A 20,403-nucleotide genomic window follows, 5' to 3' on the forward strand; every position below is an offset into this window, starting at 1 on the left:
ACCGCTAGCCGCGGCCGCGGGAGAAACGCCGCCGGCCGGCGTCTCTCGGGGACCCCGCCGCCACGTCCGCGTGCCCCATCTGTGAGGTCTGGGGGGCCGGCGGGGCCCCGACGCTGGGCATGCTGCCCCCGCCCGCGCCGCGCGGCTCGTTCCTCTAGAGCGCTGCCGGGGCCGGGCGGCGCGGGGCCGGGTGGGGGCCGGGCGCGCGCGGGCCGCGGGGCTCAGCTGTGCTGCTGTTCTCTCCGCAGGGACGGCGGCTCCCGGCTGGCGGCGGCGCGCCCCCGGGCTGTGAATGCGACTCGCCCCTCGGCCGCGCTCCCCGCCCGCCCGCCCGCCGGGACGTGGTAGGGGATGCCCAGCTGCACTGCGATGGCAGTTGGCGCGCTGTCCAGTTCCCTCCTGGTCACCTGCTGCCTGATGGTGGCTCTGTGCAGTCCGAGCATCCCGCTGGAGAAGCTGGCCCAGGCGCCGGAGCAGCCGGGCCAGGAGAAGCGCGAGCACGCGTCTCGGGACGGCCCGGGGCGGGTGAGCGAGCTCGGGCGCCCCGCGAGGGACGAGGGCGGCGGCGGCCGGGACTGGAAGAGCAAGGGCGGCCGCGGGCTCGCCGGCCGGGAGGCGTGGAGCAAGCAGAAGCAGGCCTGGGCCGCCCAGGGCGGGGGCGCCAAGGCCGGGGACCTGCAGGGCCGGGCCCGCGGGGACACCCCGCAGGGGGAGCCCCCGGCCGCCGCTGCCGCCGCCGCCCAGGACGCGGCCGGCCCGGACCTGGCGCCCACGCCGGAACCGCCGGAGGAGTACGCGTACCCGGACTACCGCGGAAAGGGCTGCGTGGACGAGAGCGGCTTCGTGTACGCCATCGGGGAGAAGTTCGCGCCGGGCCCCTCGGCCTGCCCGTGCCTGTGCACCGAGGAGGGGCCGCTGTGCGCGCAGCCCGAGTGCCCGCGGCTGCACCCGCGCTGCATCCACGTCGACACGAGCCAGTGCTGTCCGCAGTGCAAGGAGAGGAAGAACTACTGCGAGTTCCGGGGCAAGACCTACCAGACTCTGGAGGAGTTCGTGGTAAGAGGCGAGCGCCCGCCGGGGCCACTTTGCACCTCCCGCCGCGGGGTGAAACCTCCCCGCGCGCTAGGCGCCCCCACTTTGAAGAAGAGGCGCGTTCTGGTTCCCAGAGGCGGACAGCGCTGTGCTCGCGTCCCCTCAACACGATCTGTCTTTTCAGAGCGGAGGTAATCTTTAAGGCAAAGTGGCCGATCCACATTAATTCCTCGGGTCTTCGCTGTGAAACGGTTTGGAGAGGGTGAGGCCCACGGCATTGAGGGGACGGCCGCCCCCCCCCCCCCCAGCACTAACTGGCTGTGCTGTCCCTGGTAATCCGCTGCTTCTAATTTAAAAAGCGTGGCCGCTGAAATGCTCAACCTGTTTCCAAACACGGGGTAATTCGGCGTGCCATTTGGGGTATAGTCTTCTGCTAATAGCTAATTAAGGGAGACCATTCCTATAAATAAGCCATCTCCCCAGATTATGGGGTGGAGTATCACGCAAATGTCCTCAAAAGGAAAAGAAAATGCTTGCTCATTGGATGCCAAAACACAGTGGATGGCAAAAACCAGAAAGTGCGGTTTAGGGTTATTATTATTGTTATTATTATCATCATCATTATTATTATTTTAGGGGCATACTAGTAACAGTGTACACAGCACTGGCCGTCTCCTGAGCGCCTACTGTGCGTCAGGCTGCAGGCCGCGTTTTTCCCGTGTGTTAACTTGGTTAAACGTCATTACATACTATGAAACAGATGCTTACCTGTGATCTCCGGTTGATGGGGAAGAGGAAACTGAGGCACAGAATATTTAAATAACAGAGTGAAGACAAGGTTGCCGTTAAGAAGCAGACTCATGAGTCAGGCCGAGCTGTGCTAATGCACATTGTCTGCTTTTCCCCTTACATGCTGCTATGTGAAACAGAAGCCCAGCCCCGCTGGGGCACAGGTTTGGATGGAGATGCTGGCCCCTTGCACGTGCTGGTCCCTTGGGGAACTCTAACAGCCCTGTCTCTCCCCCCCCCCGCTCCGTGGCCTGGGCAGAACTGCACAGATCTTCATCCAGACCCCCCAAGGGAGGCCTGTCTGGACACGTGGCCTGTTGACTGGGCAGAGAGAGGGTTTCCTGGGTGACAGGGGGCGTCCTGGGGCTTGCAGCCCCCAGCACTGAGCAGGGAGGGAAGGCAGGGGGGAAGGAATCCTGCTGGAGGCCCCCGGAGCCCAGCCTCGGAGATCCACACATTCAGGATATGCCCAGGATATGATGGCCCCTAAGGAATTTGAAGAATCAATCCCTGGTGTGGTAGAAATAGAAAGCCAGGAAGGACCTATCTGTAGATGAGGTAGCAAGTGTGGAAGGAGTGCTGGGATTTAGAGTAGGAAAACAGGTGTCCATCCTGGCCTTGCCACTAACCAGCACGACAAGGACAAATCGCATCTTTCCTCTGGGGTTGTTTTCCTCATCTGTTAGCTAAGGCTGGTTGGAGCTCTAACGGCCTCATGCCCAGGATGCATCCCCAGGCCAGCCTGTTTAGCACAGTTGTTCACTCCAGCCCTTCGAAGAAACAAAGACAACTTTGTCGAGAAACTCCTATGAACCAGACCCTGACCATACACCAGGAGTTAGGTAGGCGCCCTGCCCTCACAAGGCTCCCTTGCTAGTGGGAAGCCGGGCACACGTCTCCCCAGGTGTGTTGGTGCTGAAACAAAGGTCCTGGCAAAACCCAGGTACCTTCCCAGGTACCTACCCAGAGGTACCTTCCCTACCCAGAGGTAGGTATCCACCCTGGGAAGAGGTATCTTCCCTACCCAGAGGTACCTTCCATGTTGGCCTGGGCCGGGGCTGTAGGCATGGGCCCAACAAAATTCTCTTGAGTTTTAGGCTCATGAGAAAAATCTCTCAGGGTTATAAGAACAAAGGCAAGTCGTTAGTTTTTATCGATTGCATTTGTTGGTTGCATTGTATCTTGTTTTATAGTCATTTCCTAAAAGAGTCTCACGAAGTCAGCTGCATTTCGATCTAAAAATCCCAGACACATCACAGGGTGGCCAGTCATCTGCCTGAGATGACAGACAGAGAGAAGAATTCAAACTTGTGTTGCAGTAATTCATCGCTAAGTGCTGGGTGCCACGGAGCTGCCTTTGCGAGCCGGGGAGGGGTTGGGGGTGGAGGGGACTCTTATGTGATTCAAAAATCGGTAGTCAGGAAGCAGAACGTGTTGCAGCCTCTGGAGATGGGGGATGTTGGCAACAAACGGGAGATTGGAGAGATGATAATCTTGGGAAGAATTAAGGTACCCGTGAACCTCTCTTTTGAGTGTTAAGTACATCTCTCGTCTCCAAGTGGTACTTCATTCTCAACTTTCATCCAGTCATCAGCGGCTGCCAGGATGGACACGTGCATGAATGTTGCAAAGCTTCTACACGTTCGGTGACGCGCTTGCTCCCCTAACACGTACAACCCCCTAATGATTTCATTCTGCACGATGTGTAAGTCATGCTCGTTTCTGTGACTAGGGGTTGCAGTTACGCCCAGCTGCGGTGCCGAGTGCCCGGGCACGACCACTCTCCACCTCTCTGCTCTGGAGGTTCTCGGCTTTCAGCGAGAGCTCCGCTAGTGTGGTCTGTAGTTTGCACAGCACCGTGTGCGAGCAGTGGAAAAGGAGAGCACGTTCTGTCTGAAGCGCTTTGCTCTTCTCCCAAGAAAAGGTTAAGGAAACGGGGGTTGTGGTCCGTGTGTGTCTTGCTTGGAATGCTGGTCACCGCAGCAAGGAAGGAGGGGAAAGGGAGGCCAGTGCTGGGCCTCCTTCCCGGGAGGCACACGGGCGTCTGAGGCGTCTGCTCGGTGCTTCTCCAGAGAGAGGGAGGTAGTGATGAAGGCTGGGGGCTCACTCTGGGCATCTGTCTGGGAAACAGATCCTGCCTGGTGCCTGTGATGCTGTGCATCTGGCCCCTGCGAGGCGGCTTCCCTCCGTCTTCCTGGGCTGCTCTTTCTTGGGCACGTGGCTCTTTGCCCAATTTTCACAGTTTCGTCTTTTCCCTCCTCTCCCTGCTCCCTACAGACGCCATCACAATCCCTTTTCTTCGCAGCCTGGCTGATAATCTCGGCCAGATGTCAGCGGAAGACCTCACTCGCCGCACCCACGAAATCCCCTTACGCTGGTAATGACTAGAGTAACATTCTCATGTCTCTAGGGATGTTTCCAACTTAATTTGTGTAGCCATGTAAAAATGTAGTTGCTGGTGGAGTTTTCTCCACTGCCTCTCAAATTCCACCAAGTGGCCTGTTCTTCAACTTACACAAGCAGGTATCCAACTTTGGAGAAGGAAGCCTGGTCTGCTGGTTTGTATTTATTTTTTTTTTTTTAAACGAATGGCATTTTCACGTGTTCTCTGCTTCCTGGGGACATGCTCATTTGCTGGCGTTGCCGTCATAAAGGACCACAGACCAGGCAGCTTAAACCATAGAGATTTATTGCTTCACGGTTCTGGAGGCTGGGCGTCCGAGATCAAGGTGGGGGCAGGGTTGGTTTCTTCGGAGGCCTCTCTCCTTGGTATTGTAGATGGCCGTCTTCTCCCTGTGTCCTCACCAAGTTCACGCTCTGTGTGCATCTGCGTCCAGTCTCCTCACACAGGTCATATTAGATTGGGGCCCACCTGGATGACCTCATTTTAACTTAATTGCCTCTGTAAAGATTTTGCCTCGAAATACGGTCACAGTTGGAGGTACTGGGGGTTGGCACCTGAACCTGAGAATTTGGGAGGGAGGGCACAGTCCAGGCTGTAACATAGCCATAACAGGTGTCGGAGGCCAGAGTTGACCTCACATGGACGAGCCCAAGGAGATACAAGGACTGTGGCCAGGGGAAGCCTCCCTAGCAAGTATGATTGAAGAAAGAATTTACAAAGAAGGTACAGGGGTGATTGGTGATAAACTCACTGCCCGAGAAGCATAGCCAGGCAGGCAGACCACCTAAACCACTGTCGTTCTGTGCCTATTCCATTCCGAGCGCTGTTAGGACCTACTGTACTGTTTATGGCAGTAGATCTGTGAGCCAGACACAACTAATGAGCGGCTCTCCGGTGGGGGCTCCCTGGAGCAGTTTCAGATCTGCCCCGATGACTACCAGGCAGAAAGGCAGGCAGCAGGTCAGATTTGGAGTTTACCAACAGAAAACGATTGCAGTTTGAGCCGCAAAATTAAGTTGTTCCCCTCACGGGGTCTCCTGATGCCCTGGGGGACTGTGAGGTTAGAAGCGGGGGTCTGCAAGATTGTCCCGGTGCTTTGTAGCGTCTAAGCAATTTATACAACCCCCGCCTGTGGATAAGGCCCTCCAGGAACATGAACACTGCTCGAGTCTTGGCTTCTGGGTCGTGTGATGCCAGTTTCGCCTATCTGCGGTGGCTCTCGTAGTGATCAGGAACTCTGATTAGCAATTGTGGAAGTCTTTGAAGAAAAAGAGACGCTGCATTATTAATAAGTACTGCTTGCTCGCCTGTTTTTCAGAGTGAGAGGCCTGTTGAACCAGAGGCAGCTGGACAGAGATCCGCAGGCACGGGGATGTGGGGCTGCCGGGGAGCCCAGGCTCTCCCAGGGCGTCAGTGTCTGACCCATGATTAACCCTGCTGCAGAGTCTCCTTTCCAGAAGTTTAGTATTGAAAAAACTTCCTCCATGAAATCTGGAATCAAAAGCTCCAAGTAGATCTCTATTGCAATTATGAAAAGGTGCCAGGAGACAGACACATTCATCATATTTTTCAGTTGCATGGTATTTATTTCCGTTCTTCCAGTTGATGTTACTTAACATAAAACAATACTATTATTATTTACCTTTGCAAAGTACAGTGAATCAAGCTGCGTAAAGCTAATGTTCTCTAGTCGGCCGGATGCTTGTGTTGTTGCTAAGCCTGAGTTTGCTTGGGTTCTGAGTAAGATTTTCTCAATTCTGGACCTGTAGGTTTCTGCCTTTCTTGCCCAAAGCCATTTAAACAGTAGCAGTTTGTTTTAAAATTTTTTTAATGCTTATTTATTTTTGAGAGAGAGGGAGACAGAGCACTAGCAGGGGAAGGGCAGAGAGAGAGAGAGAGAGAGAGGGAGACACAGAATCCAAAGCAGGCTCCAGGCACTGAGCTGTCAGCACAGAGCCCGGGGTGGGGCTCAAACTCATGAACTGCGAGATCATGACCTGAGCTGAAGTCAGACGCTCAGCTGACTGAGCCACCCAGGCGCCCTAAGAGTAACAATTGTTTTAAAGGGGGAAGTCCATATGCTTTCTCTGAAACTTTCAGATGTGGCCAAGTGTTGACCTTTAAGATTCAACATGGTTAAGTGACTTGATCCAAGTTATGGAGCTAGTAAATGATGGAACCAGGATCTGAGTCCTAGACTGTTGCCCTTCCAACTATGCCATCTTATGCCTGTGACCATATGGTCATGAAGTGGCATCTTGTGTGTGACCACGAGAATCCCAGGTACGTGGAGAAGGGAAAGCTCGAACAGGTTTGGGACACCTGCCCCACATTTGTGTCCAGTGCTGGGCCAACTTGGCCAAGGGGTTATCTTTGTGGGTTTGACTCAGGCCATCTAGAACAAAATAAGTTATCTGTGTCCTTCCGACTAGGACATCTTGAGTGTCCGCCTCCTTCAGTGTGAGTGGAGGGTCTCAGCGTCCTCTAGGACGGAGCACTTAACCCTCTAAAGATGTCTGTGTGAGCCCTTGTTCTGTTTCATTCTCGTACCCCTGAACAATTCTCAGAGCCTCCTACTTTCCAGTGGTCCAAAGTAAAGAGTATCCTGCTTATCTCTCAGTTTATGAGAAGTAAATGAGATATACGTGAAGGCAATTTGAACCTACAAAGCTCTGAACAAACTAAAAAAAAAAAGAGACAGAGAGAGAGAATAAGCCTGCAGCCAGGTGAATGTGGTTTCTGGGGGCTTCCCTGGTGAGCGTGTCTCTTGTGGGAGGTGACTACCCCCCTGGAGGGTTTTTAGTCCCTGGGAAGACGGACTGTGGAGGTTCAGCATTAGGGAGGGCCTCTCCGGGGTTTTCCCATAAATATTTCCTTTGGTGGAAGGTATCTCCAAATCTGATCAATCCCAACAAGAATTTCTTCTTGCATTTTTTAATTCAAAAATATTTTTTTGCGGGTGCCTGGGTGGTCAGTTGGTTAAGCGTCCGACTTCGGCTCAGGCCACGATCTCACACTTTGTGAGTTCGAGCCCCATGTCAGACTCTGTGCCGACAGCTCAGAGCCTGGAGGCTGTTCCGGATTTTGTGTCTCCCTCTCTCTCTCTGCCCCTCCCCCACTCACAGTCTGTCTCTCTTTCAAAAACAAACCTCAAAAGAAAACATTTTTAAATATATTTTGGGGGGTAAATATTTGCCAGGCTTTGGACACGATCCTGGAGACATAACGCCAAACCTTGAAGTGCCCCCAGTAAACGGGCAGTGACCCCAGCGTCGCAGGCAGTGACCACAAGGTGTGTGATGTGCTGTGAGAAGAATCATGGGGCTCTGCAAGGCACCCAGCTGGAAGCTGCCCATCTAAACTCTTGTCGAAGGTTTGTTTTTAAATGACAGGGCAAGCCTGGGACAGGTTTCTAGGGGGAAGAGGAGAAGAGTTTGTCTCAAAGAGCACAATTGTGAGTTTGGGTGGAAGATGATGCTTTTCCACCTAGCCTGTGTGCCCTACAGCCATCCTTTGTGGTATGCTTCTGACCACATAGCTGGAAATCCTTTTTTTGCTGTTTCTGTTCCAAGCCTGAGATCCTGCCAGCTGGATTTCACTTCTCATTCTATTTCTGTCGGGCACTGGGGTGCGGCCAGGACACGGAGTGCCTTTCGAATCTGCAGAAAAGGATGATGTCAGGCATCTGTCCATGGCCCTGTGAGTTCTCTCAGAAGCCCGAGGCCCATGGAGAAGCATAGGGATGGAAAATTAAGAAGCCGTGTGGCTCTGTGCCATAATCTCTGGTTATGGCGGAAAGGATTTTGCTTTAAACATGGTGAGACCACCCTTTGCCCGGGAAAAGAGAAAACTAATAGCCCGAAAACCCAGCACTTAACAAAACTCGTGAAATCCCAGATATCATAGAAAACATATCTTGGGGTGCCTGCGTGGCTCAGTCGGTTGAGCGCCCGACTTTGCTCAGATCATGATCTCGCAGTTTGTGGGTTCGAGCCCCACGTCCGGCTCTGTGCTGACGGCTCAGAGCCTGGAACCTGCTTTGGATTCTGTGTCTCCCTCTCTCTCTGCCCCTCGCCCACTCGTGCTCTGTCTCTCTGTCTCTCTGTCTCTCTCTCTCTCTCTCTCTCTCAAAAATAAATAAACATTAGGGGCGCCTGGGTGGCTCAGTCGGTTAAGCGGCCGACTTTGGCCCAGGGCATGATCTCGCGGTCCGTGAGTTCGAGCCCCGCGTCGGGCTCTGTGCTGACAGCTCAGAGCCTGGAGCCTGTTTCAGATTCTGTGTCTCCCTCTCTCTGGCCCTCCCCCATTCATGCTTTGTCTCTCTCTGTCTCAAAAATAAATAAACGCTAAAAATAAATAAATAAATAAATAAATAAACAAACATACATTAAAAAAAAAACCCACTCATCTTCTTAAAAGCATAGCTGAAATGGGGAAAAAAAAATTGAGAAAAATTAATCCCTAGAGGTAAAATCCAGACAGGAAAGTCAGCCTTGCAGTGGTGACCATCTGAGAGCATCGTCTGATGCCTGGGATCGAGGCTGGGGTACCTGACAAGCCCATGGCCCCAGGGAGAGAGAACGTCACACTGGGGTGTATCTCGTAAGACCATGCTCCCCCAAAAAGCATGTCCTGCAAAGGAGGAGTGCAGACAGGCCCCCCTGGATGGGCCTCAGGGCTGAGTTGAGCTGACAGGTTTTCTCTGAACATTTGCTGTATCTAGTGTGTGTGCTGTCTTACGAGCATGAAGCTGCTTACCTGGATGGTCCAGGAAATCCAGGTGGGGTATTTGTGCTTAAAGGCGAGGGGCGGGGTGGGGTGGGGTGGGGGGCATCCCTGGCTGGCAATGCCGACAGGTGTCTGATAGAAACAAATGTCCCCAGGAGGAATGCACCCTCCCCCCGGGGCCGCAAAGAATCCCACAAGTAGCGTTCCAAAGAATGTGACAGCAAAATTAAAATTACACACAAGAAGGGGCATCGTAAGCAAGAGTTTGCTGAGACTAAAGTAATCCAGTGAGACCCAGATGTTGGAATAAAAATGAGACTATTTAATATGCAAAAACTCTATGTTGAAATAAAATGCATAGGTAGACAAAACAAGTATATTCCCAATACTGATTGGTTTTGAAGAAGAATCAGGTAGAACTTGTATACAGCAGTATATAATAGTTTGAATTGATAATCAATGGGAGGGTTCGGCTTTACATCAGGTACAGGTTATAAGCTAATTCAACGAACTAGCAGAAAGATTTGGAGAAGTCACCCAGAGTGAAATATGGACACACGGATGGAACATAGGAAGGAGATGCTTTGTTACATGGAGAACAGAGAAGAGTTAACATGGATCAGATCAGAATTCTGGAAGAGGTAGTAGAAAATACAGGAAAAATGAAGGGATGGAATGCCAGACATTCTAGTTGAAAGACCTTGATTTTCCAATTAATGAATCCCTAGGAATTTAAAGAAAGGTAAACAGGAGCACCTGGGTGGTTCAGTTGGTTAAGCATCTGACTTCGGATCAGGTCATGATCTTGAGGTTCCTGGGTTCCAGCCCTGCATCTGGCTCTGTGCTGACAGCTCAGAGCCTGGAGCCTGCTTCAGATTCTGTGTCTCCCTCTGTCTCTCCCCCTCTCCTGCTCGATTCTGTCTCTCTCAAAAATAAATAAACATTAAAAAATATTTAAAAAAAGAAAGATAAACAAAAATACATTCACCTGTAGCCATATCATAGTGTGACTGCAGAGCACTGAAGGCAAAAGATTTTAAGAGCATCTAGAGAAAACAGACTTTACCTTCAAAATAGCAGTAACCAGGCTGACAGCTGACTTCTTATCACTGGTAGAAAGACCCCAAACAGTAGAAGAACGTGTTTAAAGAACAAAGAGAAAAGAAGAGTTAATCCAATTTACGTATCCAGCAAAACTATCCTTCAGGAAGGAGGCCGAATGAAGATACTTTTAAACAAAAATAGAGCACGCCACCAAACGAACCATAAGTAAGGGAACTTCAAAATGCAGTGTAAAGGATGAAACTCAGGAAGGAGAACATGACCTGGGAAGCCAAGTCACAGAGTCAAGAAGGAATGGAAGAAAAGTTACTGTTCACTGAAGCATAGACCAGTGGTTCTCAGCTGAGGGTCATGTTGCCCCTGTGGGGACTTGTTCAATGGGTGCAGACGTTTTTGGTGGTCAAAACTGGGGTGGGGTGGGATGCTACTGACATCCAATGAGTGGAGGCCAGACATGCTGCCAAAATCCTACAGGGTGGAGAACGGCCCCTGATAACCAACGTCCGGAGTGCTAGAATTGAACACCTGGACTACAGATAGGGATTTTGAGTTCCAACTTTATCCTTAAACAAACAGGAAATGCCATCAGATACAACTGGTAAATGTTCTTGGAAAAAAGTTATTACCAGGGCAGGGGGTGGGGTGCAGCTAGCTCAGCTTTAGGCCAAATCATGCCATAGGTAAGCAGTTGCACAGGCCCTCCTGCTTTCCAGGACTGCTGATCACAGACGCCACCAAGCTCCCTTTGCCTGTGGGTGATCATTCCTGCCCCTCCTGTAATAAAATTCAGATCGTTTCAGGGCACCTGGGTGGCTCAGTTGGTTAAGCGTCTGACTTCAGCTCAGGTCATGATCTTACGGGTTCGTGAGTTCGAGTCCGGCGTCGGGCTTTGTACTGACAGCTTGGAGCCTGGAGCCTGCTTCAGATTCTGTGTCTCCTCTCTCTCTCTCTGCCTCCCCCGCTCTTTCTCTGCTTCTCTGTCTCTCAAAAATAAAAACATTGGGAAAAAAATTTTTTTTAAACTTCAGATCACTTCAAGATGATATGCCCCTCCTTCTTGGCTCTCGGTACCTATTGTCCGTGAGGCAGCTCAGAAATAAATAGTAATGTATCTACCAAAGTGTACCAGAACGATTGGTCCTCCCGCTTTGCCTTTTTGCTTTCCTCAAAGGTTGACATGCTACACAAATGTATCTCCCTTGTTCAGCTTTAAAAACAACTTCTCATATTTTACTTTTGAATGTCGTGTGACTTTTGAAAGCAGTCCTTCAGTATCTCATTAGGAGGCTTAGGGCAGAGAAAACACAAACTTAGTTTCAAACAAGCCACGACTCTTACTTATTAATTCCCGTGAAGGTATCAGAAGCTATAGCTGGGCTCCTGGTCCCCCTCTTGAATCATTGATGGTTATATTCTGAGCGACACTCGGCCCTGGGCCAGTGGACAGGTTGTCACGGGGGCATCTCTGTCCCCACAGCCACGGGGCAGGGAGTCCTCAGTAGCCAGGATGCCCTGCACACGTGTTCTTTGACCCGCTGGTGGCTTAGCCATGTCACGCATGCAGACATTTCAGGGGTGGGTAGACTGGAAGAGAAAGAAATCAGACAAGGCCACTGGCTTCCCCTGGGCCTGTGAAGAGCCAGGGACGCAGGCAGCCTGAGGGATCAACTCGGCTCACGTCACCTCCAGCTGAGGGCGGAGATCCCCTCTGGTCCCCATGCCCTCCAGGAAGCCAAGGAAGAAAGCTCATCTTGCACCTGGTGACTGCCAGGGTCGGCTCTCAGGGACCTAAGAGCCAAGAGGATGTCTTTGTGAGTGAGCCCTGTCGTGTCTTCTCCACCGCGGACAGGGACTTCCCTATCTGGAGAAGAACAGGCTGGCAGCGTCCTGTTGTAATTCCAGGACGCTCTGGAAGAGGCTCAGCTTTGGAAAGGAGCGCGGGGCCAACGGCGTGAGCCCTGGGCTTGGGCCGCGGTCCAGCACCTTCCCGGGAATCGGCAACTGCTGTGCACGGAACGGAGCTTCAGGACAGTCAGACTCTGACCTCACATGTCGTCCAGACGAGTGTCTGCGTGGCCACCTGATAGCTGGGAAGCGTGGGCCCTGTTCCTGGAGCCTGGCCAGCTCTGGGCAGAGGAGACAGACGTGCTTCTTGGGTCGTCTTTGTTCCTCCCTGCCGAGGACGAGCCTTATTCCTGCCGTCTCGAAGGAAGAATGCCAACACAGAGTGGCATGGTTCTGTTTTCTTCTGGTGTGTGTGTGTGTGTGTTGTTAGGATGAGATGTGCCTATGGGTGCCTCAGCGTGTTAAGTTTCCTAGCGTGCCCTAGTCCCCACCACTCGCTATCATGCACCTGGTTCACCACCTTGTTTTCTTACGCGACGGGCCCCTGAAAAAATTTTGAATTTGTGATCCTTCAGAGAGAACCAATCCCACATCCCGCCCTCATACCCACCTTTTAAAAGCCTACTCCTTGGAAGGCTTTTTTTTTTCAGTGTTGATTTATTTAGAGAGAGAAAGCACAAGCTGGAGAGGGGAAGAGAGAGAGAGAGAGAGAGAGGGAGAGAGAGAGAGAATCCCAAGCAGGCTCCATGCTGTCAGCACGGAGCCCCACGCAGGGCTTGAACTCACAAACTATGAGATCATGACCTGAGCCGAAATCAAGAGTCAGACGTTCAACCGGCTGAGTCCCCCACAGGCGCCCCATCTTTGAGAGATTTTTCATTTTAGTCATTTAGGTATAAAATGAGGAACAAGCCCTGTTTCTTTCTCTCCAGGGATTACTTATGTTTCACTCTTTATTCTAACACAAGAGGCTATAGATTTTCCCATTTTTAAAACAGTGAAGTTTGGCTTTAACAACATCTTTCCCTGGGGCCCTTACCGCCCCAGTCTGGCCCCAGGCTGGCAGTGCCCAGTTGGCAATGTGTCCTTTCCATTTAGGGCTTAGTTTAGGAATCTGAATGAGCAGAGCATCTATTAATGTAAACCAACCCCCCCCAAATCTCAATGGCACCCTGCTCCCAGGGTCAGAGGAGAGGGGCTCTGTGCAGACCCAGTATCCCAGCAGTGGGGGTCCCGGTCTGGCTGCCTGTGATCACGGGCTCTCCTCTCTCCCTGCCCTGCTCTGTGTGCAGTGGGCCAGGGTCTGGGGGCCAGGGGCTGGCCCACTGTGGGCACATGTCTGCCCCCACTGCAGAAGTTTACAGACATTTACTTCTCACAGTTCTGGAGGCTGGGAGTCCGACATCATGGTGCCAGCAAGGTCTGGTTCTGTTGAGGCTCAAGATAGCCATCTTCTCCCCAGGTCCTCATAGGATGGGGAGAAAGCTGACCGCGATCGCCAGGCTCTTCCTTGTACTTGAAGCACAGGAATCAAACCTTGGGGCCCCACCCTCCTGACCTCAGCTCCCATCCCACTGGGGGGGTTAAGGCTCCAACTTCAATTTTGGGGGGACCCAAACACACACTCAGTGACAGGAAGCCCGCATGGTCTTTTTCGCATCTCATCTGACCGTGTGATCTGTCAGGTCAGAACATTCCAGAATGTTCAGTGTTCTTCTAGCCAAGCTACTCAGCTGTTTGCCACCAAGCAGAATGCACCACGTAAACATGGCCAGCATTTTTTTCCCTTCTCTTAAGTGAGTTCCCTCGTCATGTGTGTTAATCTGAGGGAATCCGTCACGAGGGGATTTGAAGGATGTGATTAGACAGTCTTGCCACAAGCTAAACCACGAAGAAGGAAAAGCCACTCTCTGATGTGGCGTTGGGGTGTCAGACTGTTGTACTGTTAGTCTGTCCTGTGGTGGGCGGGGTGGTTTTCTTCCCCTCACTGAAAAGCTGACAGCTTCTGGGGACAGTTCTTAATTAAGTCCCTTTGTGTGCAAATCCGTTCTCTGACAGAGAGTGGAAAGACAAAGAGAACAACAACAACAAAAATAATCTCTCCTGCAGGGCCTGGGGAGCAGCAGTGTTCTGTCGCTGGGTGGCCAGTGGCTTGTGTTGGAGGCTGGAAGGTGGCCAAGGATCAAGCCCATTTCACTTTGGGGAACAGAAGGCAGGGCAGAGGGGCACGCAGGTCCGAGCGCTCTGTGCTGGTCCTGACCGATGGAAGGCCTGGAGGATGCAGGCTGGCAGGCAGGTGCATCGGTGTCCCTGAAGGACCCTGCTGTTTTCCCGTGTGGAAATGGAGCTTCGCAGGTGCCTTGCCTAGTTTAATAAGACGGTTTCAGGTAAGCGACCTGACGTAGCCTTGGGGAGAGATCTGCTTCGAGGGGACTGTGGAAAGAAAGCTGTGCCCTGCATAGCATCTCCTGGCTTCTTGCAGGGAGACCTGGAGAGGCCCGGGACGCATGCATGAGGCTTGTACAGGAGAGGCGCGGTGGTCCAACCAGACTCCCAGTTCAGGCTGCTTCCCCGGAGGTTCTTGGCAATTCACCAGACTCGGGGGTGTGTTTCACTCCGGGGGGTGGGGGGGAAGCAGAGTTGAAAAGCAGTGCTCCAGCATTTTTCTCCAGCTCCCAAATAACACAGCTCCCGGCAATCGGAAGCTAATAAGACCCGGTGGTTTAAATAGAAGGGGACTTTGTGATTTCCCTCCGAGTGCATCACACGTTAACAAGTGTGGCTGCCTGGCACTTTGAAAGCAAGCTCGGCAGCTGGAAAGGACGCTTTCGCCATCTGGTGACAAAAATGTGACAGTGACTTTGGGGAAGCTGCCGGTCATCCCCAGCAAAGTTTTTAGTTGGTGCCTCTGGCAACTTGTTGCTGAATTCATCAGGGTCGTCAGATAAATTCTGTGACAGGGTCAGGATGTGCAAACAGAACTCAGGTGTGCAAACGCTGAAGAAGTAACGCTCCTTAGTTTTAGGATGATTCCTTCCGCTCCGGGGCTCCCCGCACCTGCCGATGGTGGAAAATGTGGTTCTGTATCAGTTCAGTTGCGAAGTGTCTTAGGGGTATCTCTGTCCTTTGAGGTCTTAGGAATCTCATCTCTTCTGGGTAATTACTCAGCATCTGAGGATTTCTCCCTCTTGAAAGACATCCTCCTCTACTTTCATTCTTCCTAAGACGCGCTGGAAAGCTCCCGTTGGCCTTAGGACGTTGGGAAGGGCACCTTGTCCCTATGGCATCCTCTGCATATTGGAGTTTTCTCTCTTCGCTCTCGTTCCAGCCAAAACCCACAACTTTGCCTGGAAAATTCTTTTTTTTTTTAAGTTCGTTTATTTTGAGAGCGAGACCACGCAAGTGGGCGAGGGGCAGAGAGAAAGAGAGAGAGAGGGAGGGAGAGAACCCAAGCAGACCCTGCATTTTCAGCCCAGAGCCCGATGCAGGGCTCGAACTTGTGAACTGTGAGATCATGACCTGAGCCAAAGTCAAGAGTCAGACGCTTAAACCGACTGAGCCCCCCGGCGTCCCTGCCTTAAAAATTCTTAATATGCACCCAGCTCACTTAGCATCTGGCACTGTCTGCTATTCTGTTACCTTCTCTCCCGTGTGTTTATGCCCTAGCTCCCTAGCCAGACTGAGCATGGGGTGAGTGGTGGGATTTTCTTCATACCTCCCCTTGAGAGTGCAGGAGTCCAGAGGGCAGGGAGCCTGAGGGGCTGGCGATGGGACCTGGTGTCGCAGCCCCAGGACCTGTGTGTACATCGCCCCAAATCTGCAGGTTGGACATGTCCAGATCTTACATCTTCCATAGTTGGATTTGAAAAGAAGTTTGTCCCTTGGGTGAGTAAGGGGGCCTGGATCCCCAGCTACTCGGCACAAATCGTAGCTATTTAAAGGCAAGAGAAGAGAACGGTAAGAAAATATGCAAGAGGAAGAGTGTGGTGTGACATCTGGGCCCTAAGTCTGGGACTTGATCGCTCCAGAATCTGGAGGCTGTGTTTTCTCAGCTCCGGCCATGCACTTTGTCTTTTGGTTTCCAAACATTCCTTTACAAGCCCTGGGATCCCTTCTGTAAAGTCACTGCCTTAGTGTTCAACTCATTCTAGTGACTGTGTCTTCTCTTCCATTAGTGGATTAAATGTGGAATGCGAATCTTGATCCCTCTCTGTAGAGAGATTCACCTTTATTTCCTTGTTCTCGGGTGTGGGTGTCTGATCCCTGAGTGCCTGTTCATAAGGCGCCGACCGACTCTTCCTGAGGCAACGCTGTAGATTTTTTTTTTTTATGCTTTTCATAATGTGCTGTCCAAGTTCATTTCAGCTCTTTCTTGAAATTTTTAAAGTTTATTTATTTTTTTTTGAGAAAGAGAGAGCAAGCAGAGGAGGGGCAGAGAGAGGGAGAGAGAGAATCCCTGGTACTTCAGCACAGAGCCTGACCTAGGGCTCGAACTCATGATCTGTGAGATCATGACCGGAGTTGAAATCAAGAGTCGGACGCTTAACTGACTGAGCCACTCAGGCACCCCTAACCGTCACTTTGTTGACTCAGTCAGTATCTAGTGAGCCTGGATATTTGCACCGGCTCCGTTACCGTAACAATCCCAGATGTGATGGGGACACTGCCCTGCTCTTGAGTCACCCTGGAATGAGTTGATTACTCACCAGCAGCCTGGGATTGGGGTTCTTGATACCAGAGACTCTGCTCCAGGCCAGCGCTCCTGGAAGAATTCAAGGGGTGTTGAAGGACGGGAAGGACCGGGAGAGAGGAAAGTAGAGGGAAATCAGATTTCAGCGTCCCTCTTTGTTTTCATGTTAATCTCACTTTGCGTCATTGCAGAACCCAGAAGTTTGGGGGTTATTACTGGAGGATCTCTGCTGACGAGGAAACAAAGAAGTGGGGAGAAGAGGTTATTTGACGTTGAATGGCTTTCAATGAGAAAGATCTATACTCAGCTCAGCTTCTCTGTCTTCTCTGTGTTGAAATTAATTCCATGTAGGAAAACATGGGAAATCGTTCAGGGAGGCTGCTGCCTCCCATTTGTCTGCTCCTAAGGAAGCATCTGCGTTTAGCCCAGAGTTGCTCCCTGACCACCAGGAGCCAGTGCATTTATTTGGTGGCAGTGGGGTTTCGTGGCACCTTCTCTAGCAGTCGCGGTAGAAAGTTCCAGATTGCAATATAGCAGTGGTCGCCATCCAGGCAACGGGATTCAGGTGACACACAGCACTGTCTGCCTCTCACCCAGCCAGTGGCTCTCTTTGGCAGCACGGAACAGGAGGATGCATTTAGGCCAGATTTGAGGAAAATAGGTGCCTGCCAGTGAATGGTGAACGAATCTGCCGTGCGGGCAGGAGTAGGAGGACGGGCCTGAAGTGAGTTTCTGCCTCCCAGAGTGGGAAGCGATTTGGGACACGGGCAGGACCAAGATTCATAATCAATGTGCTTTCTGCAATATTTCGGATCCTGGTCCTTCTTGTGGTTACAGTGGTTATAATCGCAGTTACAGATCATACAAGGCAGCGCTTCGTACAGATCAGCGCCTAACTGGCACCGAGTTCATTAACGTAAGATACATGCGCTAAAATACACGGCTGCTTATGCACAACTCGCACAGAAGTTCTCCACTCCACTTCTGTACCCGTCTGGTCTAGATCTTTATGTACAGGGCACTTGACTGAAGCACTATCCACTTGTGTCGGCATCATTTCGTCTGTAAGAATTGTCCCACCTATAAATCATGGTTCCTGTTCCTACTTGCTTGTATAGAAATAGGTTCAGTCTTTAGTTCACCGTCCTTCGTGCCCGTGTACGTGTGACGCAGACACGTGTGTCATTACTGAGCATTACGAGGGTCTAACTAATTATCAGTTAGTCTCAAGTTAATCTCTCTCTGGAGCCTCTGCTGTGCACGTTGTATTTATGGTCGCTTTGTTGAGAACGTGCTCAGACAGATCCGTCCCTCCTTGCTCTGCTTCAGGTGTCAGGGTAAGTTTCTTAGATCCACTTTGAGACGTGTCATTTGCGTGAGCAGTGTTGGCCGAGGAAGCCAGGACGGCATTCCCAGACTGGAGAACCTGGATCTGAGGCCGGCCCCAGGGTGCATAGCCGGCTAACAGTCTTCTAAACTACTCCCAGCTCTCACGTGTGCTCTTACCTTCCAGGAAAATGGTGGAAATGGTATTGGTCCATCTGGGTTCAGGGCTCGGACAAATGAAGGAATGCCACAGAGCTCATCTTTAGTCTCAAGCCCAGTTCCTGTTGTCCTTATCCAACTCATGTTCTGTCCACTCCTGGCACATATCGGCTGCCTTGAGGATGGAGACTTTTCTCAAATGCCCACATGTTCTTATAGGCGATGCGTCTAAATTGCATGTGTTCATGGGGCTCCTGGGTGGCTCAGTCGTTTAAGCATCCAGCTCTTGATTTCAGCTCAGGTCATGATCACAGGGTTATGGGATAGAGCCCTGCATCAGGCTCTGAGCCGAACACGGAGCCTGCTTGGGATTCTCTCGGATTTGTAACCCGTTATGTTGCAAAGAAGGGTATTTCTGTCACAAGGCATGTGATACCGTATGTAGGTTGTGATTTGCTAAGTAGAGGTACTGTTGTTTTAAAGTTAGATTGGGCCTGGCGAATTGTCTTTCCGGGCAAGGACAACTTTGGAAGGGGAGAAAGGGTTGCCACCTTTGACTCCTAAGCGTGCCTTGGCAGTCTGTGTTGTGGGTCGCAGATGCAGTCATGCACTGGGTGGGCTGACTTATGGTTTCTGCAGTGGGACAGAGAACAGGGGATGGCAGGTGGGGACACTGCAGCTTTGGGGGTGCTCAGACTTGGCAGCTAGAGTCAGAACGGCTGCTTGGAATGTAGGGGCATCACGGGGCAGGCGAACCTCCTCCAGATGGTGGGATCAGCCGCCCGCTCCTGCTAGTGGAGGGGTGGGGGAGGGGCCAACCGTGCATGTGGCACGGTGAGATGAGCCAGAAAGAGGGTCACTGTCACCCAGAATGCCCGATGGGCCCCGATGACTGCTGAGCCAAGCCCAGTGTTGAGGTTCTTGGGATCATGGGCTGTAGCTTCCGGTCTTCTTGGCAGCCTGTCCCCTTCTCTGTCGGTGGAGGGTCCCGTGTTTCCAGCACAAAGGATCCTGAGCAGAGGTGCTCTCATTAGGATACGATGGACCCCCCCGGCGGTGCCTGCGTGTGGGTGGGGGTTGCAGAGGCGGGGCGGTGCCTGGTTTGGGTTGGGGGGTGCAGAGGCGGGGCGGTACCCGTGTGTGGGTGGGGGGGTGCAGAGGCAAGGCGGTGCCCGCATTTGGGGGGGTGCAGAGGCGGGGCCGTGTCTTTGTATGGGTGGGGGGTGCTGGTGGGACTGGCAGTAGGGAGAACAGCTGGTCTGAGTCCAGCTGGGTCCCGTCACACCCTTCCTCCATGACCCGGTGACCCTGAACTTGTGTGGCTGCATCTTCTGCTCCTGGCTGCTGAGTTCACGCGGGCAGGTGGGTTTTTGTGGTTTGCAACTTAGCAACCTTTCCTGGGCCACCTGAGCGCTGTGACAGGTGTAATGAGAGGAGAGGCCTGGTCCTCCTGTGCTGTCCTTCCTAGAGGAGGACGTGCGAGCTGGGGCTAGAACAGGTGGAGTTCGTACAACGGGGAGCCTTTCTTGGGTGGCAAGACTGTGCTAGTGAGGCATCAACATGCAAAGCAACGGACTCGGTCGGTTGAGGCCTGGGAGCTGTCAGTACGTCAGTGTGCAGGGTCGAGGCGGGCCGGGCCGTCGGTGCCGTGAAGTCTGAGCATCAGTGATCAGGGCCACACACCCAGAGAAGGGTGGAGGGGCCCAGCAGGACATCTGTGGGATGCTGGAGAGTTCTGTGAGGTGACCCCAGTCCCGTGAGGTGACCCCAGTCCCGGGCAGGGTCCCAGGGACTGGGGTTGCATGGGGAGCTCTGACTCAAACGGCGTGCAGGGGCTCTTGACCCAGGTGGGACAGCAGTGGGCACAGGGTCCCCTGGGGGCGCCGGTGGGGCTTGGCCATCTGCTCTGGCCAGCCTGGCTCTGTGTGGGGCTCGGGGGGGTTGTGCCCCCTGTGCAAACCTCGGCCTGGGGCTTGGGAAGGGCAAGCAGTGTAGGAGGTGAGGCCTGAGTGTGACCCACTCGCTTCCGGTGATCCTGCCTCTGAGCCTCAACTCATATGTTTGAGACACGAGCGAATCTCCCAGGAGTCGAGCCAGGATTTCTAAGTATTCTGTGATAGCAAAACTCAGTTAAATTTTTGATAAAGTTGCAATCGGGCGCCTGGGGGGCTCAGTCGGTTGGGGGTCTGACTTCAGCCCAGGTCATGATCTCATGGTTCATGAGGTCGAGCCCCGCGTCAGGCTCTGTGCGCTCTGTGCTGACCATGCAGAGCCTACTTGGGATTCTCTCTCTCTCTCCCTCTGTCTCCACCCCTCCCCCTGCTCGTGCTTTCTCTCTCTCTCACAATAAATAAATACACTTAAAAAT

The 20,403-nt window shown here is 52.4% G+C and overlaps 1 protein-coding gene across 1 annotated transcript in view; it reads left to right on the plus strand.

Annotated features, from left to right (window-relative positions):
- Positions 1-325: 325 nt before the first annotated feature.
- Positions 326-20,403, plus strand: part of VWC2 (von Willebrand factor C domain containing 2) — a 122,597-nt gene continuing 102,519 nt past the window's right edge. The window contains exon 1 of the mRNA XM_043588438.1: positions 326-1,056. Coding sequence (XP_043444373.1) covers positions 352-1,056 — 705 coding nt within the window. The 5' untranslated portion in view covers positions 326-351. The remainder of the gene's footprint in view (positions 1,057-20,403) is intronic.

This window comes from Prionailurus bengalensis, chromosome A2 (genome assembly GCF_016509475.1).
Source record: "Prionailurus bengalensis isolate Pbe53 chromosome A2, Fcat_Pben_1.1_paternal_pri, whole genome shotgun sequence".
NCBI classification, from domain to species: Eukaryota; Metazoa; Chordata; class Mammalia; order Carnivora; family Felidae; genus Prionailurus; species Prionailurus bengalensis.